This window comes from Phocoena sinus, chromosome 3 (genome assembly GCF_008692025.1).
Source record: "Phocoena sinus isolate mPhoSin1 chromosome 3, mPhoSin1.pri, whole genome shotgun sequence".
In the NCBI taxonomy this organism is placed as follows: domain Eukaryota; kingdom Metazoa; phylum Chordata; class Mammalia; order Artiodactyla; family Phocoenidae; genus Phocoena; species Phocoena sinus.
In genome coordinates, this window is record NC_045765.1 from 96,521,151 (window position 1) to 96,533,609 (window position 12,459).

Genomic DNA, 12,459 nt, shown 5'->3' on the forward strand with positions numbered 1-12,459 from the left:
TCTATAAGCTGTATTCTTTGTTCCAGATATTCCCTCATCTGCCTTAAAAGTAATGATAAAGCTAAGAGAGGGTAAAGAGGTTATCAGGAAGTTAATACCTCAGTGTTCATTGAGAATTTTTTTTAAACTGGAGAGGAAATTAAAAGTCATTGAATTTTTATGAGTTACTTTATGCAAGAGACCAGTGATCTTGGGCACTCATCACAAATCTCCATCAACCTTAATTAAAACTTGAAGTCATAAATATCTCTTACTATGACACGAAAAAACTAGTTTAAAGGATATATCATGGCTAAACATTTAGCAGGAAGATCCACTAATAGCCATCATGATATGCAGCACTTTTTCTCAGTCGAAAGCATTTGTCAACCCTGATGTAATTAAAGATTAACTGGAAGCAGAGACAATTCTAATATGCCGCCAATGCAACAGACTTTGAATGAGTTTGAAGAGAAAAGTTATTATACACCCTATAAAGTCATGGCACATCATCAGCCTCCACCACCAAAAGTAACAATTGCTAATTGGGAGACTTAGTGTGTTTTTTTCCTATCAATAAGATATTTCAAATTTTCCATTCTATTTAAAATATACTGTCCCATCTCTTTGTACAAAAGAATAAAGGAAATGAACTCTCACCAGAAAGACTGCTTGAATGTTAAAGGTGCTTCTTCTAGCTGCCTGTACGTGAAAAACAATTTTTGTCTTGTATAATTGTTGCTGGAAACCATTTGCTGTTTAAATGTCAAGCTTCCTCCAGAAAACAATTGGCTGCCCTGTCCTGTACTTGAGTGATAAGATAATGAAAATGCTTTATTTCATTTACAGACAATGCTAATGAGGAAGAGTTGGAAAAGATCAAGTAAGGTAACACTTAGCATGTGATCTTACAGCTTTTCTTGTTGAGAAGCACTATCAGCTGCTTTCCCAATCTCTCTCATGCCTCGTTAAACTATACCTCAGGATTTCATCACTCTTCAATTGTTTTTTTTTCCCCATAAACTTTAAGCAAACCATGTGATGCTTTTTAAGTAAATAGAAATCACACTGATCAATCACATCCAAATCATCCTCTTGCTAATCTCTGGTCACTTCTCAGCATCTGTCGCAACATCTGATTTCTGTTCTCTGTATCACAGGGTCTAGAAAATGCCTTTGCTCCAGATCAGGTACAAAATAATGGCACTAGGGTAGGGACAACTCCAGAGAGAAGGAAGATCCCTGTAATTTACTGTTTTTGTTCACTGAAAACTGAGTCTAAGATTTTCTAAACTCAAAAATTCCTTTATTGCTACATCTTTGGAGTGTATCATGAGAACAATTTTCCATCATTTTCTCTTCTCACTTCAAGAAATAAATAGCTCTTGGGAGTGAGAGGAGTTTATGGATCCTATAACTTACCAAGCTCTGGCTCTTCTTATAACTTGTAAAATATATAAGATATAAACTAAGCTTCTAATTTGTTCAGTGGTGATACCACTCCTGGACACAAATAAATATCAAGATGAAACTGACTTTTGTATGACTACTCCTTGGAATAAATCAAAGGGATTTTATTTGTGAAAATCTTTTTTGCTCAAATTTCTATTTTTAAAAGTTGGTATTCCTTTTGAATAGTGATTCATTTTCTTAGACCCTGGAACATGACAATCTTTTTTCTTCCATTCTGATTGAATCATGCTATTACTTAAATTTTTCTTTGATTTTGTCACTTTCATTATTGTGAATTAAGAAAATACTTATCAAAATGATTTTTTAGTTATGGTAATGTCTTAATTGCTTTAACAAGTATTTCTTACTGTAAAAACTTTCTTCCCAGTTGTTGTAGAATTAATGACCAAAAGATAATTTGGATCATAGAAAGGTCAGGTCCACGTTAAAAATCACCTTTATCATTTTAATAAAATTAAAAACATTTATTAAGGAAAATTGCTGAATATTTCTGGCTTACTGTTCACTATGTTTTCTACAGGCCAAAATAAAATTTCAGCAATCTTAAAGAAATGTTTGTGCTGTTCATATTTGTATTACACTTTTTTCTTTGTAATTGTACTTAAGAATTAGTGTTATATTGAAAGTATATATGTTAAAAAATTCAGGTAATTTGGCTTTCTTCATTCTGTGTCTATCTTATACTATATCTATGTAAAAACATTGTAATCCATTAATATGTAGCAATATCTCTCTTCCAGTTGTAGTTAACATGTAATGCTAGAACAGGATATTATATAGTTTTTAGTATTACTTAGTGGGAATAATCCGTTTTATTGTGAGGTAGAAGAACAAACATAAAGATTCTTCTTTAAATAGTTCATTTAATTTATATTTAAATTTAATTTTAAGGATCAATTAAGTCAACATAAATCCATGTCTTTTCCTTTGATCTACAATAAATAAATAAATAAACATCTACTCTTTACTATTTTTATGTCTAAACTTCTTAGAGTTTTTAATTACTAATAATCCAATTGTACATTCAAACTGGTGAATTTTCTAGCTGGCCGTTGATGACACAGAATTCCCTGTGCCTAACTGCACTCATTGGGAGATTAATTTTAGTGTTCATGGTAATATGGCTTTTGGGTTTTTAGCCTAAGGGATTTTCAGTTTTATAAAGTTTAATGGGGATATTGAATGCTGTGTAGAAAAAAATCATTTGTTTTTTTTTTTTTCCATTGAGAACATACTGAATACCTGATAATTCATTCAGTTTGTCAATGTCCCCTAAAACATGTGCCGTATTCATCCATATTAGGGTTACAAGAGCAGAGTGTTAAATTCAAAATCCAGGGAAAGTTTGAAATTTCAATTACCACCTAGTCCGCCATCCTTCACATACAATGAGACTGCTCCCCCAATTCTTTCCTCCAGGGATTGAAGGAGGGAGGACAATGTTCAAGTAAATTGTGCTTCCTGAGAAACTAAGGGATAAATGACTGTACCATGTAGTTGCGTGTGTTACTGTGTTGTGGAAATGCATCCCTTTTCTAACGATTTCAGCCTTCCCCTTAAAGATTCCTGTGTGAGTAAAGATTTTTCCTCTTTTATTTTTGGAAAGAGAATATAATTTATTTGCCTGACACTTAAATACAAGTATTTTACATTTGATAGAACTATGCTCAAAGTCAAAGGTGAAGTTTTCATATAAATAGGTCATTTTCTTCTTTGGGATCTTGGTTTCTGGGAATGAGGTCTGCTTTTTTATAGCGGGGCTTCGTATGCTGCCTGTCTTTGAGCACCATGGTGAAGGTGAGATCTGAGAATTATACACTTTGTGGCAAAGACTTCAATAAGAGTCAGATAGTGTTGTTAGATATTCTCTCCAGTATGGAGTTTTTCTTTGCTTGTTTTTTTCAGAAGTGATATAACCATGGAGCAGGGAAGTGCTTTATTGATATTGTTAGCTTTTTAATATGCACATCTCCCCTGTATACAATTTCATCAGCTCATGGAATTTTCCATTACTTAAATATCTGCTTTTCATTTTCATTGTCTTGCCGATAGCAGATTTTTTCTGCTATGGAAATCTAATCTGTGGCAATCACATAATGTGGCGTTGTATTTACTAATGAAAACAAGAGAGGTGAAGAGCCGACTTGAGGAGTAATTGCTGTTCAGGACAGACTTAGATATTATTTGGAGTAAATGTGTTACCACCTAATAATGAGTAGGAAAAACATACACCTAAACTTACCCCTGAAAAGGAAGAATGTATAAAGTACATGCTATATTTAAATGGTGTGTTAGCCAGTAAATAATTATGGATTCCATAGTGTTTCCTCTTTTGGGGATAGTAGCATCCTTTAAAACATTCATTCTGGTTTTCCACAAGCACACTTTCCATTGTGCACATTTCTAATTCTGCCCACACTCAGCTGTTGTAGAAAAATGTTATTTTAAGAAGAAAGGGATCGATGTCTCCATAAACTTGGGCAACTGGATAATTATCCTGGTCAAAGTATTATACTTAGGTGACAAAATGCATTTTGGCAGAGAAATGATGATGCTTTGAGTTATTGTAATATTTTATTCTTTAGAAGAAGCTTATCATTGATAATTTATTGTAAGGCTAAATTATTCAACAAGAAAGTTTCATGAGCTTGGAAGAGAAGGTGTATATGAATTTTGTGAATAAATTCTGTGGGGGTCCAACAAAAAATGGAAAATAAATAATGAAATAATTGCCTCTATAGATGGCAAGCAGAAATGATTTTATACTACATTGTGTGTGTTTTAACATAGAAGAATGAGTTTATCAGTGGGTATGATAATAAACTTATGTGCTTTCAATAAATCACTTTAATTCTACGAGAAGTAACCATTGTGATAATATAAAGACATACACATTGCAATTTCCATTCTCAACAATAACAGTTGAAAATTGTTTTAAAGAGAGTTCATCCTTTGAATAATATAATATGACTATGTGATGACATCTCATTAGCATATCTTCTGTTACTTGATGGCTTATTTTCTTTAGTAATATATCTTTTTTATAAAGATTTTATTTTAATCACTTAGCATAATTTTAATGAACTATAAAATACTTTATTCACTCGTTGAATGAGGCAATTTATAATAAGACTTTTGGCAAGGATATTGTTAATTTAAACTAGAGAACACTCTCAACACTGTAAGTCTGCAGGGCATAGTTAAACCTGACACCTTGGATGACACATTAAAAATGCATCAGTGAAAACCTCTAAGTGCCTTAATTTAAGAAACGGTAGAGAAACAGATTAACAAATTTTTAAGTGTCTCACACAGTCAGACATAGTGGGGAAAAAAGTCATTATTTAACAATTATCATGTCCTTTCTACAAAGACCTCGTATCCTGATAATACGTAGATGATGATCTTTAAAAAATTGCAAAAAATGAAAACCTTATGGGTCATTGACTTTCTCAACTGTGAATGACCAAAATGGCTTTTCTTTGATGTCTCGTTTCAAATGATTATGCCTATGTATTTGAAAAAATTAGTTGCTTACATGTTTTTGAAGGAAATACAAAATTCTTTTAAAAATTCTTACTATTAATTTTGTCCTCCCAAATTTCTGTTATTTGGAAATGCTATAAAGTCAACCTCATAATTAGGGCTTCTAAGAGTCCACAATGCTGCAATAAACAAAGGGCTAATAGCATGAACATTTGCATTCTAAAGGACTGTATTTTTACCTCAATTAATTACACTCCTAAAATTTGTAGTAAGTTTATTTAAAATAGCGATAGCTTAATGTCAGTAAATATTTGATTATCCCCTCAAAATACATGGAGCCGTAATTAAATTTTATATTGAGATGATTTTTTTCTTGCTGTTTTGACAGGGTTTTCCCATAGGTATAAGATATCATACATTTTTATGTATTGTAATTCATAACTACAGGGATTTCTGTAACAATGGCATTACATTTATTTGACCACTCATGTTGAATTTTTAAAATGTTGTGGGTCCTTTGGGGAGAGAATCTGGATGAGTTGGCACAAAGTGAAAGGACAAAATGTAATCTCAGGCAGAAGATGGATTCCATAATGCCTGCGTGCTAGCTGTAAGATGTTTAATTTGGGGTCATAGACTGGCCTTCACATTGCTAATATGTGCTACCAAGTCAGCTGATGGCTTCCCAAGACCCTTTCTGGGCTAATCAAAGGGAAGGGAACTAATATAACTTGACTCCAGGATGATGGAGCTAAGGGTTGGTTCACAGATTACATGGCTTTTTAATTCAAAGGTATATATGTATATACATATAATGTATATCAGATATATTTAACACATATATGTATATATGTTAGATATACATATATATATATATACATATGTATGTATATATATATGTTAAATTGAGTGTGACCGGGAGGAGATTTATTGGTTTTAAAGCCCCCTAAATGTTTACAATGAAATTAAATCATAATTTTGTAAGGACTGGTTGACAAGCCCTGGTTGACAGCAATATATACACACATATGCGTGTACTTATATATACATATCTACAAACATACACACACATATGAAACACTTAAGGTAAAATTTCTAAAAAAAATAAAAGACAAAGCAAGGCCAGGCTTCAGCCTGGTGGGTCCTCTGGGGAGCTGACCTTGTCTCTCTCCCTTCAACAATATTTGAAAGGACAGTGGGAGTTGCAGGGGGATTATATTTATGTTTAATGAGTATAAATGATATGAACATCTATTTGAGGAACCAGAAAATTGTGTTTCGGTGTGCAGTTCTACTTACTTCACATCCCTGTTTTCAATGACACATCGATAGGCTTAGTCAACTTGACGGAGGCATCTGAGAGCCACAGCTTTGATAACCGGATTGCAGTCTGACCAGGAAAGTCTATGAAAATTATTTACTTATGAATTTATTCATTTTTTTACCTCTTAAATGCCCATAGAGGTATTCATAAAAGGAAATTATACACCTATAAAAACATGCTGTGTAATAATACTGCTACCTGGCTTGACTTTGACATTGGAATCTCAGGCTTCACAATTTCCAATCTATTGTGAATGTCTTGAGTGTCATAGAATTGCTGAATTAAAACAACACGCAATGGGTTTAAAGGCCTGTACATATTAAGGCTAACAAAAGATACCACTTTCAATAAAAGTTCAGTGGCTATCCTTGTTTGTCTGATGGCAAAGACATTGAAGATTTCTGTGATTTATTTTACATAGAAGGGTGAAAAATAGCATCATATTCATTTGTTATGGGAAAAAATGGACTGTCCTTTAGTTTTATTTCTCTGAGAAAAAGAATACATGTTCTAGATTTTTAAATTTAAAATCTCATTAACTCTTAGATTGACAGAAGGATTATTGATCTTTGAGGAGAAATTTTCTTAGTCTGTGTTGGTTTTTTCGAGGCAAAAAATAGATTTAAAAACAATATTACCAATGGATCTTGCTACTTAATAAATTCAAAACCTCAGCAGAAATAGTTCAACAATTCATCATTCAGAATAACTACAGTTATTTTCCTTCATCAACTTGATACCTCTGGTTTTCGTTCTGTTTCCATTTGTTGTTACTTTATAATTTTAGCACTTTTAAAATGGCACTTTCCCTCACTTGCCAACCTCTTGTCTTGATGGAGACTGAAGTGTAACTAAATATCTATAATTATAATTTAGGACAAGTCTTCCCTGGGATTCTTGAAGAGTTTATTCTGCTTTTCTTGCCCTCCATATTAAAATCACCACTTTTGTTTAGAACTCATTATCGTAATTCCAGGTGTTTCATTATTATTGTTTTCTGTTATTGTTATTATTAGAAACTCTAGGGAAAAGAAGGCCTTGGCTAGTTTGCTGTGAATTTTATATTTATCAGAGCTATAAATGGCAAAAGCGTCCACAGGAAAATTAACTTGTTTCATTTGAAATAAAGACCTAAATTTACATGACAATGTGGGTTGTAAAATGAAATATAAATTTTAGTTAATAATGACAGAAGTAGTTAAACATGGCATTAAAAGCACAGCCTGGGGACTTCAGTGGATCCAAATGTGACTGGTATTTTTGTTTCTCAAATTTTAACAGAGAAATGTAAGTTCTAAATCTTGATAATTAAAATCTCCCCTCCCCGCCGCCAATTCATCAATCTCATTTTGCTCTTCGCATACTAATCACATAATTAGATCATTGCCCTCGGTGTTCATCTGAGGAAGAATGGTGAGTATGGAGTTGGTGCAATTTCAGTATTAGATCACCTTAGACCTCCCAAACTTTAAATGAAGTAACAATATTTTTAAATGCTAAATGGTTGTCTTAATTGTTGTAACTGTCAAGTCTAGAGCCAAGACTTTCACATTGATTTAACACATTTTGCAATTGAGAAACATTGAGAAAAAACTCAATGTTAGCTAAATAATTTGTGTTATTGGCTCTGGGGAAATTATTTGTGTAAGAAGCTTCGAGAAATAATTTCTTTCAAATGATACTTTAAAATTTATCCACATTTTGCTAAGCATGCTGCTTAATTAAAAGAGAACTGGGAATCAAGGTAAGAAGAGAATTGGCAGTAGAATAGGAAAAGCTGCATCTTTTCCAAAAGCTAGAATAAGGTTTCTTTGAGTTAAACAGTAGCATAGCATCAAAAAAATTGCAATCATTCCATCTAAGGTTTGTGCCCTCACGTCCAAATGTAAGTGTATTTTTTTAGAATTTTCTTTTCAGAAACTGATACAACAGTGTGCTAAGTGTGGCAGATGAGAACCATACCTGTAAGGGTAAATGAATTATAAATCTGTAGTGATGATAAAATCGTGTCTTAAACTCAAGACTTTTTCCCGATGACCCTGACATTAGTATGCTACCTGACCGAACTGTATACAAGTAACTTAGGAAAATGTAATTAGTTTCATTAAGAAATAGATTTCATGTAAAAAGCACAGGTAGATTGCATAGATGATCTCTGATATAATTCTAGCTAAACTTAAATTACTCAAATTGCTGCACACCCTAAAGTACTTCAGTTTGTTATTATTTTCTGATATGATTTTTGGAAGGATCACTTTGAAAGAAATATATATCCTTAAGCAAATGAAATTCCATGTGACTAACAGTCAATCAAATATTTATTGAGCACCTACTATGCATAATTAAGTATCATGCTAGGTGCTGGACCACTACCATCTTAGTTGCTAACACAAAATCATGGAATAATCAAATAAATTACAAAACGGCTTCCTCTACATCACAGTGTCAAAGGCTGATGCTTTCTCATAACTGTCATCAGTTTCCCATAATATTACCATAACTGACACCCAGAAACAGGATGCAAAACATGAAAGTTTAAAGGATGCATGTAATTTAAATGTTCTCTTTAAAAGTGAGTAACTGTGCTTTTGATTTCCTAAAGGCAAATTGGTTTCACTTTATAAAAGTCTGAGGATTAAGTAATAAAATGTCCAATATGAATCCATTGCTTTGTTTCCAACTAAATAGCCACCTTGTCTTAGTATTCGTTTATTTTTAACATTATTTTGGGGGAGCTTCAGTTAACTAAGGAATTTATATCTTATATATTAAATGTTATATCATAAAACTAGGAAGTTTTTAGTAAGGAATTAAGCCAAATTTGACTAGGTATATGTTTATAAATAAGATTTCTGTTATCATTCTTTAAAAATGCTCTGAAGGTCTGTGGTATTAAATTTTTTTGTTAAAAGGAATGGATGTTATCTGGTTTATTTCAGAATCTTAAAATATGTTTAAGCAGTTCTACTTTTTAAAATAAAATGTTAGACAAAGATATATTAATCAACAGCTAATAAAGAGGTAAGTATATTCTTTTAAAATTACAGAAATAATCCTCTAAACTTTACTACCATTGTGTCAAATATGAATAAGACAAACTTTAATTGAAATAAAAAAAACTTTATTCAAAAAAAGAAAAAACTTACAGTTTATAAACATCCAAAGTGTCTTTAGCATATATGATTTTAGGGTTTTCACTTGTCTTAATTTTGCTGAGCCAATCAAGTATTCTCAAAACACCTCAAAATTTAGCTAAATATTTGTTTATTTTTAGGAACTCTCAGAAAACGAAGTGGTTGGATCTTATTTCTCTGTGAAGTCTTTCTTTTGGAGGGTAATGTCTAAATCCTTTATATTTAATGTTCCTGACTTTTGGTTCTGAATAGTTATTTAGAGAGTTAAATGTGAATTAAGAAATTCCCTTTTTAAAATAGGTTCTCAGAGAGGTGTATTCATTTGTCTTCTTTATTAACACTTATTCTAAGTCATTTAGGTGACTCACTCTTCATTTGTAAAAACTAAGAACTTCATATATTTAACATATTGCTTTGAAATCAGTTCCTTGTGGGCCCAAATTTATCCCAGATTTTTAACAATTAGAGGCCCACACATCTTTCAGGAATATGATGGCACTGTCTAGAGGGTCCATAAAGGTTCTTTTTCCCTTCTTGTAAAATCTGTTCCATCTATCTGGGAAAAATTTACTTCTATTACAATGATCTTGTACTATATACATACTAGATAGTATTTTTTCTTTGGAAAAAAAAATCCTATGAATTAGAAAACAGCAACTCTGCTTTTGCTTTGAATAAAAAAGAAAAAAAGAAAATTCCACAGAGAACTTGTTTTCAGTACCATTGCAATTTAATGTTATTTACGCTTTCATGACTTAAACATAATGAGTTCTGTCATCCTTTTCCTCTGCTTTAATTCTGCATTGTGCAAGGCGTGATTTATGCCTTTTTGCTAATAATTTATGCATTTTACTAATGCACTCACTGCTTTGCCTTCAAAAGTTTCCCTCTTTCTTGAATGTTCACACTTGGCATGTGATTACCTAGCAATAGATACTGCAATGAAAATGCTACACTCATAGAACTTTGCCATTTTTTTTTTTTTTTGCGGTACGCAGGCCTCATCACTGTTGTGGCCCCTCCCGTTGCGGAGCACAGGCTCCAGACGCGCAGGCTCAGCGGCCACGGCTCACGGGCCCAGCCGCTCCGCGACATGTGGGATCCTCCCGGACTGGGGTGCGAACCCGTGTCCCCTGCATCGACAGGCGGTCTCTCAACCGCTGCGCCACCAGGGAAGCCCTGCCATTTTCTTTTCTTAGCTCTTAAACTGCTCATGACTGAAAACTACATTTCTCCTTTGAGAATTTTAAGATTTGTTGCAGTGTCTCATAAGCCGACTGGCAGGTACTAGATTAAGTCATGCATCGACTTGACCAATGAGCAAGTAAACCCACATCTCTTTATCTTCTGCCTCCTCCACACACATTTTTTTTTTTTTTTTGCAGTCTTGTATTTGTGTGAGCTCACTTTAGTTATTATAACCTCTTCATTTCCTTTCAGTCTACTGATGGCTGCCTTCACTGATGTTATTCTGTATCATTGGTAAAATAATAATATTTCCTCTTATAGGTTCATGCATTATCCCTGAACACACAGAGTGACTACTTTCGAATTGTCCCATTACTTTAAATGGAAAATGGCTTTTGGGAAAATTTTTTTCTCTGTTTTCTTAAGACCCACAATTACTGTGAATTCATATGCCAACCAAGCAGAATTCAGGGGTGTTCTGTGTTGTGTTTGTTCTGCATGCAGCATGATCACTTTGAAGACTTGCCACCAGGACCAACTCCATAAACACTACTTTTCAAGGGTTTTCTTTTCAAAAGATTTTTTTCAGCATCTTCTTTTCACTTTCTACTCCCAAATTAGTCTTCCACTTATCAGTACTTCCCATTTGGTTGTATCCATCCTTAAATATTCTTTATTAACCTTTCTCAATCTCTTAAACTGTCTTATTTTATTTATTTATTTATTTTTGTTTGTTTGTTTGTTTTGCGGTACACGGGCCTCTCACTGTTGTGGCCTCTCCCGTTGCGGAGCACAGGCTCCGGACGCGCAGGCTCAGCGGCCATGGCTCACGTGCCCAGCCGCTCCACGGCATGTGGGATCTTCCCGGACCGGGGCACGAACCCGTGTCCCCTGCATCGGCAGGCGGACTCTCGACCACTGCGCCACCAGGGAAGCCCAACTGTCTTATTTTAGAATATCAAATATGCACATTTAAAAGATAGCTTTTTTTGTATCTGAAGTGCAGTGGTCTATTGTCTTTCTTCTGAGCATATATTGAGTGACAAACAAATGGAGTCATAAAAGCAGAACCTTTTGGGGTCATTTATTTTACCAATGAGGAAACTAAGGCCCAGAGAAGTGATGCCATTGCCCTGGAGTACCTAAATGGTATGATCAGGGCCAATGTTTCTCTTTCTGAATGTCAGAGAAATAAATGTTTTGGTGAAGACTTAAAGCACTTGAGTTCCTTTTGGGGTTGATGAATAGAGATGCGATATATAAGTAGAGCTGCCCCTTAGTTAGTCTTCATTGACAGCCTTTCAAATTCTTATTGTGTTATGTGACCCTCTCCTCCACAGCTCCTTAAGCCACCAATGAGTAGACGTGTTTCAGGGCTGTGATGTTGCTGTATTTTAGGTTCCATTTTACAAAATCAGAAAATCAGTGACCAAGTCTGCTTTAGAAGAGATAATGACAGCCTGGAATGACTGTTTTGTGCTGCAAAGCTTGGAGCGTGGAGCAATTATTAGCTCAATCCCAGGCACAGGCATGTTCTATCTTTACCTTTTCCTGCTATGTGATCTTTCATATTCACAGTCAAAGGTCACTCTGATAACCAGCCTCATTGACCTTTGCCCCAGCAATGTTTGTATTCTGATGAACTTTTAGAGGAGATGTATATGAAAAGAGGTTTCCCATAACATTTTCAGATATGCAGAAAACCTAACAGCTCAGATAAAATCTTACATGAAGAGAGTATGTGTGCTTCATGAATTAAACAGAATGCAATTTGAAAGAAAAATTTAACAGCTTATTTTTAAGGATTAATACACGTGTCCAGGAGACAGTACCTGAGTTACACTGAGTGAAACTAAACCTGTTGAGAACTTGCTC

The 12,459-nt window shown here is 33.8% G+C and overlaps 1 protein-coding gene across 13 annotated transcripts in view; it reads left to right on the plus strand.

Annotated features, from left to right (window-relative positions):
- MCTP1 (multiple C2 and transmembrane domain containing 1) overlaps positions 1–12,459 on the plus strand; it is a 360,390-nt gene that overhangs the window by 117,985 nt on the left and 229,946 nt on the right. For 8 of the 13 annotated variants that reach the window (XR_004349160.1, XM_032626358.1, XM_032626364.1 and 5 more), the window contains 2 exons: positions 829–867; positions 9,537–9,596. The exons of 1 other annotated variant lie outside the window; for it this stretch is intronic. Coding sequence is in view for 11 of the 12 variants with exons in the window: in XM_032626358.1 (XP_032482249.1) it covers positions 829–867; positions 9,537–9,596 (99 nt within the window). In the remaining variant the exon portion in view is untranslated. The remainder of the gene's footprint in view (positions 1–828; positions 868–9,536; positions 9,597–12,459) is intronic. 4 more of the 13 variants (XM_032626360.1, XM_032626363.1, XM_032626366.1 and 1 more) reach the window with 2 other exon arrangements.